The sequence below is a fragment of the Saccopteryx leptura genome, chromosome 1 (assembly GCF_036850995.1).
Source record: "Saccopteryx leptura isolate mSacLep1 chromosome 1, mSacLep1_pri_phased_curated, whole genome shotgun sequence".
Taxonomy (NCBI): domain Eukaryota; kingdom Metazoa; phylum Chordata; class Mammalia; order Chiroptera; family Emballonuridae; genus Saccopteryx; species Saccopteryx leptura.
In genome coordinates this window covers 44,744,214-44,759,618 of record NC_089503.1, presented here as the reverse complement: position 1 = coordinate 44,759,618, position 15,405 = coordinate 44,744,214, and the positions used below count along the sequence as shown (strand labels likewise).

General features: G+C 48.0%; 1 protein-coding gene across 1 annotated transcript in view; it reads left to right on the top strand.

Annotated features, from left to right (window-relative positions):
• Positions 1-248: 248 nt before the first annotated feature.
• INSC (INSC spindle orientation adaptor protein) overlaps positions 249-15,405 on the top strand; it is a 134,330-nt gene continuing 119,173 nt past the window's right edge. Inside the window, exon 1 of the mRNA XM_066360562.1 lies at positions 249-335. Within this exon, the coding sequence (XP_066216659.1) occupies positions 249-335 (87 nt within the window). The remainder of the gene's footprint in view (positions 336-15,405) is intronic.

Below are 15,405 nucleotides of genomic sequence, written 5' to 3'. Positions count from 1 at the left end.
GACAGCGCTGGGAAGCCAGGCAGGCCAAGGGGAGGGGGTCGAGGGGGATGATGCTCCAACTCTGAGCTCCCTCGGGTGGCCTCGGACTTAGGCTCCCTTGGACTGTCTCAGAGAGGGCCTCTGCCACCTTTGCCTTGAGTTTCAGGCCTTGCCAGGGCCATGGCCCAGGAGGATGGGCAAGGAGAGAGGAGTTGCCCCCATGGGCCTTGGTAGGGAAACTTGGAGTTGCTGTGGCCGAGACTGGAGCCATGAGGCGACCTCCCGAGAATGGAGAGGCGGCCAGCGAGGCTCTCGACAGCTGGGGTCTGTGGGGCCGACAGGAGCCGAGCTGTGCAGTACGTATCTGGGAGAGTGTATGTGTGTGTGCGTGCATTGTGGGGCGCAGGTGGGGGGCATTCATGCTAAGTGTCCTAAGAGAACATCTAGCAAACCAAGTCTGTTTTTCTCTTGCCCTGAAACCCAGGCACAGAATTTGGTCCTCAAAATAAAAGATCTCTTAGGTTTTTGCTAATATTTATTCTGTTTGTGATGTAAGCCTCATCCCATTTCTAGCAAATTAATTAGAAAATTTCTTAGCTTTCCAGGTACTTTTACACTCCTGATCTCATCTCATACTTATAACAACCCATGAGATATTATGATCGCCAAAGTAAATATGGGAAAATTGAGCATTGGAAAGGTTAAGTGGCTTGTCCAAGGAAAAGTAGTAGAGGAAGGAGGCAAAGTCAGGTCTCTTTGAGGACAAAATCCAGACGACTTTTGTTATACTACCTGACCTACCAGAAATGGATTCAGAGCAAAGATTTCACAAATCTTTGAAAGTGTTAATGCTCAACCATGTGGGTGACTGAGACTCAAACTCTGTCCCAAGGCTCTGAGACAGCCTTTGTTGAGATCGGAATGGAAGCTACTCTTGGGGGACTGGAGGGTAGAATCAGGCTGTTCCGGAAAGATGGAGGCTAGAGTCAAAGCTGTCTTGTCTAGAGGGAACAGGTTGGGGACTCATGGAGCCAAGGGTCCTCAGAGAGCTGAGGCCTTTGAGTTAATGTCAGGAGTTGCAATGCATCCAGGGCCAGGAAGCAATAGACATTTTTAGCCAGAGCCTGAAAAAGGGAGCAGGGATAGAAGCATCAAGGAAGAGAGGCCGAGATGGGACTGTGGAGTGGTCACTGTGGCATGAAATGGAGCCAGTATCCCTGAACACATAGCGTGGGCTCATTGACATAGTTTGCACACGAGGGATTTAGGTTAGATGCCAAGGAGAACTTTCTGCTAATGAGAGGGTTCTAATTTGGAAAGAAGGCCCAAGGGAGGCTAGGGGCTGTCTTTCCTTGGAGATCCTAAGAGCAGGTAGAGGGCCCCTGTGCCCCCTCCCCCCAATCTTGGCAGTGTGGAGGGGAGGGAGTTGGATGGAATGGCCTTGAAACTTCCTTCCACTTCAAGAACACAACATTCCTGCATTTTTGGGTAGGAATCAACCTTTTCTCTAAACTTAGCCATCTGACACGAAGTCCAGAGGGGAAGTTTGATGTGCCCCAAGATAGGACTCTGTCATTTTTGGCAGTGGGTGATCTGGAGGTCCGTGATCTTATGCGGACTTAGGTTCTAAAGGGAAGCACCTGTGTTGAATAAACCAAGTCGAATTCCAGGCTTTCGGGGGCTGCTCAAAGTTTGGCGCTCCCTCCTCAGCCTGTGAGTCGCACCCAAACCCCTCCTTATTTTGTTTCAGCTCCAAGGGAAACCGATCACGGGCGCATTCCCTTCCCCTCTCCAGATGTTGGCATGAGGGGTGCATGTGGGCATCCCCACTAGGCCGGTTCTGAAGCCCTGGGGTGCTTACCCGCGGTGACTCCCGCCCATCCCTGGGTGAGCCAGGTCTCTAATTAGACTTGACCGCGTCCTCATTCCAGCGCTCCCCACAGAGTACGACGTCTCCACTACCGGGGGCACCAAAATAGCCTCGCAGCGGGGCTGAGACTCCAGGCAGCAGAGGCTGACGCGGGACAGAGGCTTGGCAGGGAGCGCGCTGTTGTTGAAGGTCCTGCAGCGGCCCGGGGAGCTGGCGGGCGGGGGCAGAGCAGGGCGGGGGCGCGGGGCAGCGGGCGGCCCCTCGGGCTGGGCCGGCTGAGCACAGACACTTGCTCGTGGCCTCTGGAGCGCCAGCTGCGCCCTGCCACCGCCCGCCGCTGCACGCACCCCCTCTAGCCCGCCAGCTTCCTCGGAGTAAGTAAACACACTCTGCTGGCTGGATTCAGGGGCCGCTGCCGACCCCACCAGCCTAGACCGGGACAGGGCATTTTTGTGACTGTTTGGATAGTAGGTGTTAGTGAGTCGGTGTGAGTACTAGCGGGCGGCAGTGTGTCTGGGCAGGTGTGTTAGCATGTGGAACTTTCTAGCATGTGTCCCATGGTGTCAGCATGGGTGGGACAGTTGTTTGTGTGGGGGCTCACTTGTAGATGGGTGTCTGGAGTGTGCCCGCAGGTGGCACGTGTGCCTGTGGCCTGGGCAGCCCTGTGTGGACCATGTCTGTGCCCCTGGAGGTGCACTCACATGTGCAGGAAGGCTCCATGTGGACCAGGTGAGTGCATGTGTGGACGGAGAGCTGTGTGTGAGCGAGCCCGCGATGGCGGAGCCTGAGGGGGAAGGAGTGTCATCTGAACTCAGACTTTCTAGGGTGACCTGACTTGTCCCCACCTGGCATGTCTTCTCTGTGGGTCACGCGGCTTTGGTTTCTCCGGACTAAGCAGGGCAAGAGCTCAGAGCCTTCACCCGACACTAGAGCGACCCCAGCTGGCTGGGGAGACAGTTTTGGGGCACCCCGCGGTCAAACCAGAGAGGCAGGAGGAAACTGAGAGGAGATGAGCAGACCACAGTCACGCCCACCCACAAACACTCAGAGGGCACCACCCCAGGTACACAGCTGCTCCTGTGAACACGTGTTCCCGCCCACACACATCAGTCTTGCACTTCCTCTCAGGACATCCATGTTAACACGTACTTCCAATGCGTACAACTGTGGACAAGGACTTGCATACAACGGGCACCTACTTGTCTAAAATATGCATATGTGCAAATACACACCTCTGGTTTGACACACTTTCAACCTCTAGGTCCCCTTTTTAGGTCTCCTTTAGTTTATATACAGCACCTTGGATAATGAATCCATGAAACTGGCCTCGGTAGGGAATATCTGAGTTAGGGACTTTGGCTGGGGGTCAGGGCAGATGGCGATAAGGTGTTTGGGGTGAAACTGAGGCTGTCCTGAGAAGCAGCTTCTGCCCCTTTGCAAGTGCAAAGGCCAGTCTTGCAGGGCTGAGGCGGAGCTCACACCTGTCACTTGCACCAGGTTCTATATTACACTTTGGGTTCCCGTGGCAGCAGAGCAGCAGTGGTCCCTCTGTGTGAGGGCTGGGCCCAGGCAGCTGGGGGGCAGGAGGGACAGTGAGTGGAGCTGGGCTGATTCCTTCTCTTCTTCGGCTCCTATCAGCACTGTTTGGGGTTTCCCGCCTGCGGGCGAGGCTGCAAACGCTGGCCTTGGCTTTGCTCCTCTACTCTGTTCTCTTTCTTTTACAGAATCTTGTTTTCCCTGCCCTCTTTCCCTTGGGGACTACTGGTGACACCTTAAACAGCGCTTGGAAGAGGAGGTGCCCTCAAGTATCGGCTAGTTGTTGTTACTGTTATTATTTCTAGATCTTGCCCATCCTGGTCATTCTCCTCTGGACAAGCTTCAGTGAGGTGGCCAGACTAACTGTGGCCCATCAGTTGGGAAGTTAGAAAGAAGACATCGACTTTCTCTTCCTTACTGTTTATGGTTTGATTGGAGTGTCTGAGCTCTCACTCCATCAACTCCCCTAATGCAGGGGAGCCGATGGGCTTCAGCCATTTCCTGAGGGGCGGCTGGGATCTACCTTCACCTGGCCGGGTCCTGGGCCTCACCCTTGGGCAGTGTTCAGTAAGGGCAGGCTGTGGTCAGCCTGGCAGCCTTCTTGCAGAGTAAAAGTGGGAGGAGAAATTCCCTAGCCTTCTCCTTTGTGGGGGTCCCCAATGACCTTAGGATTCCATAAGAGCTCTGGAAAACTGGGCGAGTCAACTCAGTCTTGCTCTGTTTCCCCATTCTTTATTAAACAAATATACACCTCGGCCAATGAGAATTTCAGAGCGACAATAAGAAATTATAGAGCCTCAGGGGCAACTCCACTAAATGAACATAGTTCCAGTTTAAAGAAGAGAAATCAGACAGCAGAATAATGATAATAACAACAACTACCATTTGTTGAACCTTTAATATATGCTTTATTTCATTTACTTTTCACAGCATTGTTAGGTCCGTAGACCCCCTTCCCTCTCTCTCTCTTTTTTTTTTTTTGACAAGGAAATTAAAGAAGATCAGGAATTTCTGCAGGTTTGTATGACTCCTAGGCTGTTGATAATCTGTGTGTTTCCCTTCTTACTCTGGCTGCTAGGAAGATCTTAGTCCATCATATTGCTTCATTCTAGTAACTGTGTTAATTGGAACCCTGGCTTTGACTTTTAATTTTTGCTTGCACGACTTTATAGTATACACATCTTTAACTGTAAGTGCACACATCCTTTGTAGAGAGAGGTCAGAATAAATGAATGACAACCAGCAATTGAGCATTCTCTTGGTCTCTGAGGATGGGAACCATATTGCATGGATTTTTTTTGGGATATCTCCAATTTCAAATATTTTATCTGATTTTCAAACCGTATGTCTCAGTTTTGGCTTCTGTGTCTTTGGACTCCGATTAGGGACCATGTCTTGGAGCTTTTCTTCCTTCGGCTCTGGGAGATAATGCCCATCTCTGTGCTGGCTCCAACAATGGGGATTGTGGAGAATGAATTGGGCCATTGATAAATGCCCCCTGCTATGAGTGCTTTAGCTGCCAGCTCTTTCCCGTCTCAAAAGCGTGAGTGTCTGGGTGCCTGAAGGAGTTTGACCCCTGCCCTAAGCCTGGCCCTGGCCCCATAGCCACCCCTTCCTCATGTGACTCCACCTAGGCCCAGGGCTCTGCTGGGGGGAGGGTCTGTGTCTCTTGGACCTCAGCTCTCTCTCCCCCTGGGCCACATGGTGTCAGATCAGGGCTGGCCCTTCTGGAGCCTTAGCTTTGGACAAGGAGCGTAGACTTTAGAAGGTGGAGGGACACAGAAGGGGCATTTCTGCCGCCTACCCTGGATCTAGGGACCACAGGCTAGTGCTCATTCATTTCTCCTTCCTCATGAGGGTGTCACAAGTCTGTCAAGTGGTTCAGGAGTCATTTGTCACCTCTCACCTGCAAGAGATGTGGGCTACCAGGGACATCTGAATTCAGGGTAGGGCTCTAACTACATTGCAGAGTTGCTGAAGCTTCCAACTAATTCATTTCAAGACTGATGATCGCACCCTGCCCAAGGCTATTAACATGTGGAAAGGGGAGCATTTGGGGCAACGCTACCACTAACTGCTTAGAAGGACCCTAATGGCCGGCTTTGGGACACTGTGTGGGGACTCTGATTCTCAGTATTCAGTAGGTCGCTCCACACTGGTGGCTGTTGCCCATGTCCAAGACTAATTCTTCCAAAAGTGTTTGGTTATCAAGTGGGAAGGAGGACTCAAAGACTTGAGGCTCTGGGGAACATCTGGCATTGGGTGGTGTGCTGGTGGGTTGGTGAGGACACATGTTTGTTCCTTCCCAGGTGAGTGTCATCTCAAAAAGATAAGGCAAAGACTTGATGGCATCTCTGCTGAGGATTCTGGTTGTTCCTGGACTTTTATCTTAATCAAGTGAAAACAGGTTTAAAGAGCTCAAGTAAGAGCTTATTGGGGGCATAGTCAGAACTTCTGTAGGGGAAGGCTCACTCATGGCTGCTCACATTTGTTTAGTATCTTTTAAGATCAACCTATTAGTTAGGTAATTTACACCTTTTGTTTTATGAAACCTCTAGATCAGCCCTGTGAGACGGGGGCTACTTTTAAAGACAGGGAAATGGAAGCACACGGGGTTAAATGATTTGCTCAAGGTCAGAGCCGGCAATGATTCCAGCCCAGGTCTGAATGTGCACTGATCCCTCCCCCCCAGTTCAAAGGCCTTGAAAGCAGGAGACTCTCCCGCTTTGGGCCACCTGGAGAAGGTCTAAGGCCCTGGCTTCTCTGGCCCTGGGACCTGAATGTCATCAGCATTGCTGGCCCTTCCTGCCTGTGGCAGAGACTGCTGCGCTGTGGGGTGAGGGATGGGGTGGGGAAAGCCTCCTGGGCTGGCAGGGGTACCCCATCCCCTGGGGGTAGGCAGCACTGGCTTCTCTGCCTCTGCACTTCTCACCTGGAGCAGTCTCTGTCCTGGGATCGGAGCAGTCGCCCGGACTCTGTGATTCAGTCAGCCAGGCCTCCCCTCCCCCACCTCTGGGGTCCCCTCAGTGCCAAGCCCTGGGGGAGTCCTGGATCCTCTGAAGACATCTCTGGGCAGACCAGACCCCGTTTGGTGTGATGCAGCGTCTGTGAGCGTCAGCAGTTTGGCTGGATAATTGTGTGTAGTGTACACTTTCTGCTGGAGAAATGCAGGTTTTGTCTTACAAACCAAATATCCTGGGTTTGGAAACCATGTGAAATGAAACCTGTGGTCTGGGGGGTGTGGTCTGGGTGGTGGGCCTGTGTGTGGTGCTGGTTTGAGGGACATTGTTGAGGGACAGGATGATTGACTCAGGCCTCTCATATCCTCCGCTGGAGGGTCAGAGGTGGGCCTACACGTGGCAATGTGTGGAGAAAAGAGCATGCACTTTGCAGTCAGACAGATCTGACTTGGAGCCTTCAGTTTCCTTGTCTGTATAATGGTGTTCCTTATAATGCAATGGTGGTGTTAGAACCAGCAAGTTTGCTTGAAGCATAGGGTCTGACATAGACTAGGAGAACCACAAATGGCATGTCCTCCTTTCTTGTCCTATCCACCTACCTTTTGGGAAAAAAACACTGGGCTGACTGGCGAGAGATCTAGATTCTCGCGTAGCCCAGCTCTGGGTACATTGTTATTCTCTCCAGACCTCACTTTCCTGGTGTGTAAAGTAAGTGAAAAACCAATTTCCCTCACTCTTCTGTATGTTTTGACAGTAGTGAAAGAGACCGAAGTCAGGGGCTCTCTTGAAAGATGCAGAAAGTTCAGACTCTTTATTCATGCCTCCAATATTGAGATCCTGTGACATGCCAGGGCCTGTGCCAAGTGTGAGGCACACAGGTGAGTGAGAGTATCCCCATCCCTGGGCAGCAATCAGACCATGTGGTGAGACGGGCTTGTAAACCAAGAGTGGCAGGTCTGTGGACCACGATCTCGACAGGTCCTAGAGGCGCTGCTGTATCGGAAGAGGTGGCATCATCTCTGACTAGGGAATCAGAGAGGCCTTCCCAGAGGGGAGAATTCTGGGTTTGAATCTTGACACATTACAGAAAGTTGCCAGGAAGATAAGAGAAGGACATTCTGGGCCTAGAGACCAGCACAGGCTAAGGCATAGAAGTGTTGCCTAACGTGGTGAGCCACGGGACCTTAAGCAGTTAGTGTGACTGCAGCGTGGAGTGTGGGCCAGTCAGCAGTGATGAGACATGAAGTGGGATGTCTTACAAAGGACCATCCGTGGATGTTGGGCCTTGTAGACTGTGCTGGGGTGTTTGGGTTTTTAGCAGAGGAGAGTCATGGTTGGATACGGGCTCAACTGCTCATTCAGCAAACATAATAACAAACCATTTTTATGTTTCTTTTAATTTCGGTATCATATCAAATTAACGAAAATTTTAAGACTGGTGAAAGAAATCCCTGTTTGTACATATTCCTTAATTACTTAGAGAATGTTCCATTGACTTTATTGCTTTCATTGCCTTTCTCTCCTCTAATATAAAAATTTATTGTTTTTATTATTGACATATATTTTAATTGCCTATATAATTTATATTTATTTTTCATTTATGATTATATTTACTATTTTATTTATATGTATATGTCAATACATATAAAATATTCATATTTCTGATTAATGGAAGAGTAAATTGGAGATGTGATGACTCTTCACCTGCGAATGCCCAGTGTGGAGTTTCTGACCGCAGCACAGTTCTATCCAGTGTCTTACTGCTCCCCCGTCTCAGCACCCTGTCCACAGATTGCATTTAGTTGTCATGTCTCTTTAGTCTCCTTGAATCTAGAGCAATCTCTCTGGGTTAGCTGTCATGGCCTTCATGTTTTTGACTAGTACAGGCCTGTTATTATGTTAAGTATCCCTCAATGTGGGTTCAGATGATGGTTCTGCACAATTAGATTCAAGCTATGCATTTTGGGCAGGAATACCACTGAAGTGAGGTTATAGCATCAGCAAGCACAGGATGTGGGGATCATCCCGAAGCTGGTGATAGAAGCCTTCATCAGCACTTGCTTAAAGTGATGTTCACCAGTTTTTCCTCTGTGGAATCGCTGTTTTCCCTTTTGTATTTAATGCATAATTTGTGGGGAGATACTTTGAAATTATGGGGATATCCTGTTTCTCATTAGACTTTTCCTCCCTTATTTTATCATCATTGATACTTTCGGATCCATAATTCTTTTGTATTGATTAGTTGGCATTCTAGTATAAGAAAGATCTTTCCTTCCTCCCTCTCTCCCTCCTTCCCTCCCTTCCTTCCTTCCTATTTCCTTCCTTTCTTTCTCTTTTTTTTCTTATTTCTCTACTTCTTTTCTTCCTATCGGTTCATGTATTTATTTTTTTCAGAGACAGAGAGTCAGAGAGAGGGATAGATAGGGACAGACAGACAGGAACAGAAAGAGATGAGAAGCATCAATCATCAGTTTTTTGTTGTGACACCTTAGTTGTTCATTGATTGTTTTCCCATATGTGCCTTGACCGTGGGGCTACAGCAGACCGAGTAACCCCTTGCTCAAGCCAACGACCTTGGGTTCAAGCTGGTGAGCTTTGCTCAAACCAAATGAGCCCATGCTCAAGCTGGCAACCTCGGGGTCTCGAACCTGGGTCCTCCGCATCCCAGTCTGACGCTCTATCCACTGTGCCACCGCCTGGTCAGGCTCATGTATTTTTCATTTATTTATGCAGTGCATTATAGTAAATGAATAAATTTTATTCTGATGTTCAAATTGTCTCAGATTTGATAGTGGGAGTCTCTGCAAACAAGCCCCTGCTTCTTTTGACTTGTCCCCATGATTCTCCGAGCACTTGCTTATTACCTACTGTAGCTGGTTGTTCCAAGCTCACTTTATCCTTTCCTTGCTCCAGCTCTGGAATTAGCCACATCTCCCAGGAGCCCTGAATCCTTATAGTGGATAATGGTATTTAGAAACCAAGCTCTGGGGCTACATGTGCTTTTTGCTTTTGGTGTATCATTGCTTCTATGCCCTCTGAGCGAATTGAGCTGGACATATTTATGTCCATTTTATTATACATAAATATGTCCATATTTACTTCTACAATAAAATTGTTGCATGTCTTTAGGAAGTAAAAGCCCCAAGTGATTGAGATAGAGAGTACTGGGACATGGGTACTTCAAACTGGGTGGTCAGGTAGGGCCTTTTAAGAAAACAACATTTAGAAAGACCTACAGTGTGGAATGAATAGATTGGAAGGAGAAAGAGCTTGGACTTGTTTTATAATTATATCTAGGAGATAATTATAAGGACCTGAATTAAGACAAGATGGAGAAGAGGTAGAATCAGGTGCCTGAATGCAGAAAGGGAGACAATGGAGTCAAAAGGACTTTTACATTGATTTTTCAGAGACCTCTCAAACTCAGCACATCCTAACTGAATTTCTGCATTCTTCCCCAGCATTATCCTACCCATGTGTGATCCTCTTTGGGTATTTCCTTCCTCATCGAGTGCTCCTTCATTAACGGAACTGCCCAAGTCAGAGGGGTGGCGATCATTCTCAGCACTTCTCTCCCTCAGAAGCCCATATGCACTACCTCGCCAAGTTTGGTTGATTTTTTTTAAATGTTTCAATTACAATTAATATTTAATGTTCCTTTATATTAGTTTCAGGTGTGCAGCATAGTGGTTAGAAATTTATATCATTTACGACATAATTCTCCCCAATAAGTCTAGCACCTACTGATGATATTCTCTCTCTCTTTTTTTTTTTTTTGTATTTTTCTGAAGCTGGAAACGGGGAGGTAGTCAGACAGACTCCCGCATGCGCCCTACCGGGATCCACCTGGCACGCCCACCAGGGGGCGACGCTCTGCCCACCAAGGTGGGATGCTCTGCCCATCCGGGGCGTCGCTCTGTTGTGACCAGAGCCACTCTAGCGCCTGGGGCAGAGGCCAAGGAGCCATCCCCAGCGCCCGGGCCATCTTTTGCTCCAATGGAGCCTCGGCTGCAGGAGGGGAAGAGAGAGACAGAGAGGAAAGAGAGGGGGAGGGGTGGAGAAGCAGATGGGTGCTTCTCCTGTGTGCCCTGGCCAGGAATCGAACTTGGGACTTCTGCACGCCAGGCCGACGCTCTACCACTGAGCCAACCAGCCAGGGCCGATATTCTCTTGTAAATCTTCTCAAATCCATCACGTCTCCATCTTCATCAGCATCACCCTAGTTCATGGTACTATTTGCATCTTTTGGGGGTACTACAAGAGCTGCCTAAGGGGTCCACCTATGTCCACGCTGGCTTCCTCCAGTTTGTTCTCCACTCCGCAGCCAGAGTGCATTTCAACTGACACAACTCCATCATGTCATTTTCTTCCTTACAAATGCATTATTTGCTTCCTCTTAATCTTAATTAAGATAAAGCCACATCTTTAGTAAGTTCTTCAGTGTGTCTGATCCCTGCTGCCATCTCCTATGTCCTCCTGCCCAGCTTGTCCTTGTGCTGTCTTTTTTCACACTGGCTTAGTCTCAATCATTTGGACTTATAATGTTACTTCCTGTCACAGGCTTTTGAATTTGCTGTCCCCCTGCCTAGAACACTCTTCTTTATGTCTTTGCCTTCTGAATTCTGACTTATCTCTCAGATCACAGCTCAATGGTCAGTCACTTCCATGACCTCCATAATTAGGTCAAATCCTATTTTATAAGACTTTAAAACACCACCTTTCTCCTTCAAGGCTTTACCATAGTTGCAATTTTGCATTTATTTACAATTATTATGGGATAATTAATTCTTGTTTTTCCTATTTGATAATGAACTCCACAAAGTCTGGACCTATATCCAGTTTTGCTCATTACTTCTTAGCAGGTAGCATGTCACTGACACATGCCACAGACATTTGTTGGATTAATGAATGAATACAGTTTTATCAGCTGAGCATCTGGACAGATGATGGGGTCATTTAATAGAATAAAAATTTTAAAGAATTACTAGATTGGATAGAAAGATAATTCATTTTAGAACATGTTGCATTTGAGGTACTTGTCAGCCACAAATCTGACCCCCCAAAGTGCTTACCATCTTCTGGGCAAACAAAGTAGATGGTCATTCAGGAGCTTTGGAGGGACAGGTGATAGGTGACATCCAAGTCTAAGGAGCTACTTTGGAAGACACATAGCTAAGTCACATGGCATCTCTGAGCTGTGGCTTCTTCATCTACCCCCTGTCTGATTTGTAGAGGGTACAGGGGATCTGAGGGACCTTCACTGGTTTTGAACTGATTCCACGCTGCTTGTATGAAGGGCCTTTATAAATCCTGTGAAGGCACCTGGGAGCTTGAGAGTTACTTGCACTGCATAACTTACATCGTCAGGAGTTGACAGTCTCCTCCTCACCCACTCTTCACCCCACTCAAACTTCACTAGCTAGGCCCAAAAGAGAATATAGAGAGAGGGTCTTACTAAGCCAGTGAGCCATTCTTGCAAAGATGCCATTAGCAGTGGGACAGAAATCCCAGTCAGGCACCGTGGCTCACTTAACTCTTGCATTCCCCACTCACTCATTCAATTACCTCTTTTGTCTCTACTCAGTCTCTTACCATCTAGCGACCATTTGTTCATCACCCACAGGGTTTTTTGTTGGATTTACAGCAGGACTCAAGCTGAGTCACCCTCATGCCCCTCTCTCTCATCCTTCTTTCATATGGTCCTCCCAGATCAGATCTCAGGTGAGGAGGCTACTGAGGTGGGGAGATGTCACTGTGCTGACTGAGTGCTGGGCCATGTGTGACTGCAGGGTGCTGACAGAAAGAGAGGGAGACTAGAAGCTGCCACACTGATTGCTCCTCATATCTTGCCTTTCGCTTCTCTCCCCTCCTGTTCTCTCTTTTAGTAGTGACAAGCTCTTAGGAATTAGACTCCTTGATCAGAGAGATGAAAGGTGGTATCTGGGCTCTGCACAGGGTCTCTGGCTCAGGTGTGAAGAGCAAAGATAAACACAGCTCTCTACGAGCCCCACCATGCAAAAGAGGATGCTTTTGTATTCTTCATTTTCTACTAGGATTGCACTTTTAACCCTGTGGAATTTGCAGAAAGGTTGGGGGGAGGGTGGGAGAATGGGATTTTAAAATGTGGCATTTAGAAACCAGGCAGTAGACTAATCCTGGCCCCGCCCTTCCAGAAGGTTTGTCATTTACAAAGAGCCCCCCAGAATATGTGCTGTCCATCTGCTGTGACATGGGACAGGCTGGAACTGAGCAGACATAGGACAAAGGCATCCACATCAGATAAGAGCATCTTGGACAAATGCCCGAAAGTGCTAAGGATCTAAGTTACAGACTCATTCACTCATTCCCTCCCATCCTCATTCATTCAACAACTGTCTACTTAGCACCCACCCCAGGCCATGCCTTGTTCTAGGCACTGGAGATACAGTGCAGTGAGCAAAACATGCGCCCTTGTGGACTTGGCTTTCTAGTGGGGGAAGACAGACAGTAAACAGGTGATCTACAGTATGGCACTGAGTGCTACAGAGAAATACAAAGAATGCTAAGGGAGTTCCACGGGTGGGAGGAGGTTTGAACATTTATCCAGGGTCAGAAGGTTTGCTCTGATATGCAGATATTTAAAGAGACCAGGAGGAAGTGAAGAGCCATGTATGTGGATATTTGGGGGAAGATCAATCAAATAGAAAAAGCACAAGTCCTGAGGGAGTTTGAGAAAGAAAATGAAGGACACTATGACTGGAGAAAAGTGAGAGTCAAACGAGTTGAGGTACATGCAAAAATGGGGGCCAGATCATGAAGGCTCCTTTAGGTTATTTGGAGAACTTTGGCTTTTAATTTGAGTAATATGGGTGAACTTTGGAAGGTTTTGCTTAATGTCCCTGTTTTTTTTTTTTTTTTTTTGCTTAAGTATTTGTATAACTATTAGTGCTTTGAAGTCAATTTAAAAAATGCATAAGGTAAAAAAAAAAGAATAAAAGAGCAACTTATCAAATCTACCTAACAAGGACCCTGAAAATTTCCCTAAGACTATATATATTTCAGTTTGTCAATTCCTATAACTTTATCCGAACATCTGGAAGAAAATGACTAAAACTGTCTGCATCGCGGCCCTGGCTGGTTGGCTCAGTGGTAGAGTGTCGGCCTGGCGTGCAGAAGTCCCGGGTTCGATTCCTGGCCAGGGCACACAGGAGAAGCGCCATCTGCTTCTCCACCCCTCCCCCTCTCCTTCCTCTCTGTCTCTCTCTTCCCCTACCGCAGCGAGGCTCCATTGGAGCAAAGATGGCCCGGGCGCTGGGGATGGCTCCATGGCCTCTGCCCCAGGCGCTGGAGTGGCTCTGGTCACAACAGAGCGACGCCCCGGAGGGGCAGAATATCGCCCCGTGGTAGGCAGAGCGTCGCCCCCTGGTGGGCGTGCTGGGTGGGTCCTGGTCGGGCGCATGCGGGAGTCTGTCTGACTGTCTCTCCCCGTTTCCAGCTTCAGAAAAATACCAAAAAAAACCCCAAAAACAACAAAAAAACAACAACTGTCTGCATCTTTGTATGTGTTTATTACTTGATGCAATAAAGCTTATTTTCATAAAAAAAATGCTCTGGCTGCTATGAAGAATAGATTGTTGTGGGAGGGGATACGTTAAGAACTTATTATAGTAATGTAGGTGAGAGATGTGGTGGCTGGAACCGAAGTTCACTTATTTATTCATTTACCCATTTCACTTTTTATTCTGCCCACATCTACGTAACACTGCCGTATATGATGCCCTGAATCACTGTTCGTCCATTCCCTCTGCCCTTTAGTAATCTGTCCAGCTTTATTTACTGCTTTTGAACAAGTCTTTATGTGCTACATGCAGAGCATTATGCCAGATGCTGGTTGATATGGGCATATTTTTCTGGAACTTGGGCCTAGCAGGGGAGACTCGATGGGCCCACAGGAAATCACCAGTCAGTTAAAAAACCAAGTGGGCCCACTTGGTCTATGGTGGCGCAATGGATAAAGCATCAACCTGGAATGCTGAGGTTGCGGGTTCAAAACCCTGGGCTTGCTCATTCAAGGCACATATAAGAAGCAACTACTATTAGTTGATGCTTCCTGCTTCCCCCAACCCTTTCTCTCTCTCTCTCTCTCTCTCTCTCTCTCTCTCTCTCTCTCTCTCTCAAATCAATAAATAAAAATCTTTAAAGAACAACAACAACAAAATCAAGCCAGCCTTGGCAAGCACAATATGGATGGAGTCAGCACTTCATTCATCTAGGCACCCTGTGCTCTGGGCGTCAGAATGAGCTTCTAGGAGGGAGCCACATGTAAGCTAAATCTTGTTTGTTTTTTGTTTTATGATTTTATTTTTTTTAAATTTTATTGAGAAAATTAAATTTAAAGAGGTGACCTTGATCAATAAGAGTACATAGTTTTCAGGTTAACATTTCTATAGCATTTGATTGTGTTGTTTGCCCATGACCCAAATTAAACTGAATCTTGATAGGTGGGAATAGCAGAAAACTGGCCATGAAGAGACATGCTGGGGACTATAGGATGGTAATGCCAGAAGAGGTGGGGTGGGCAGGAAACAGGGTCTTAGCACCAGGCTAAGGAGTTCAGACCTGTGTTGAGGGATACCAGGGAGACAGAACAGGTTTTCATGATGTTGCAATGAGAGCTGTGTTTTGAGAAGCTGAAACACCATTAGCATGAGGAGGGATAGGCTGGGAGCTGGGAGGCCAGCATGAAGACAATTGTCCATGTAAGCCTTCTTGGCCTGATGGCCACCAGGGGCCCTGAGGTTGGGTGAACTGCTGGGGTGGCCCCAAGATGCACAGTGGGCAGGGACACAATGATGTGGGAGCTCTGATGGTGCATGCAGCAGGTGATATGAGTGGCTGTCCTGGGGACAAACCCCAGATATCTACTTGAAGCCATCTGAGCAAAGAACACACAACAGCCTGAGTTCTGGGCAGAGGAGAGAGCAGTTGGAGCTGGACTCTGGTCATGAATGACTCTTTTAGAAGCTTCTGAGGAGGGGGTTGTTGGATTGTAGGCACATTAGAGTCAGAATAGGCTCTCAT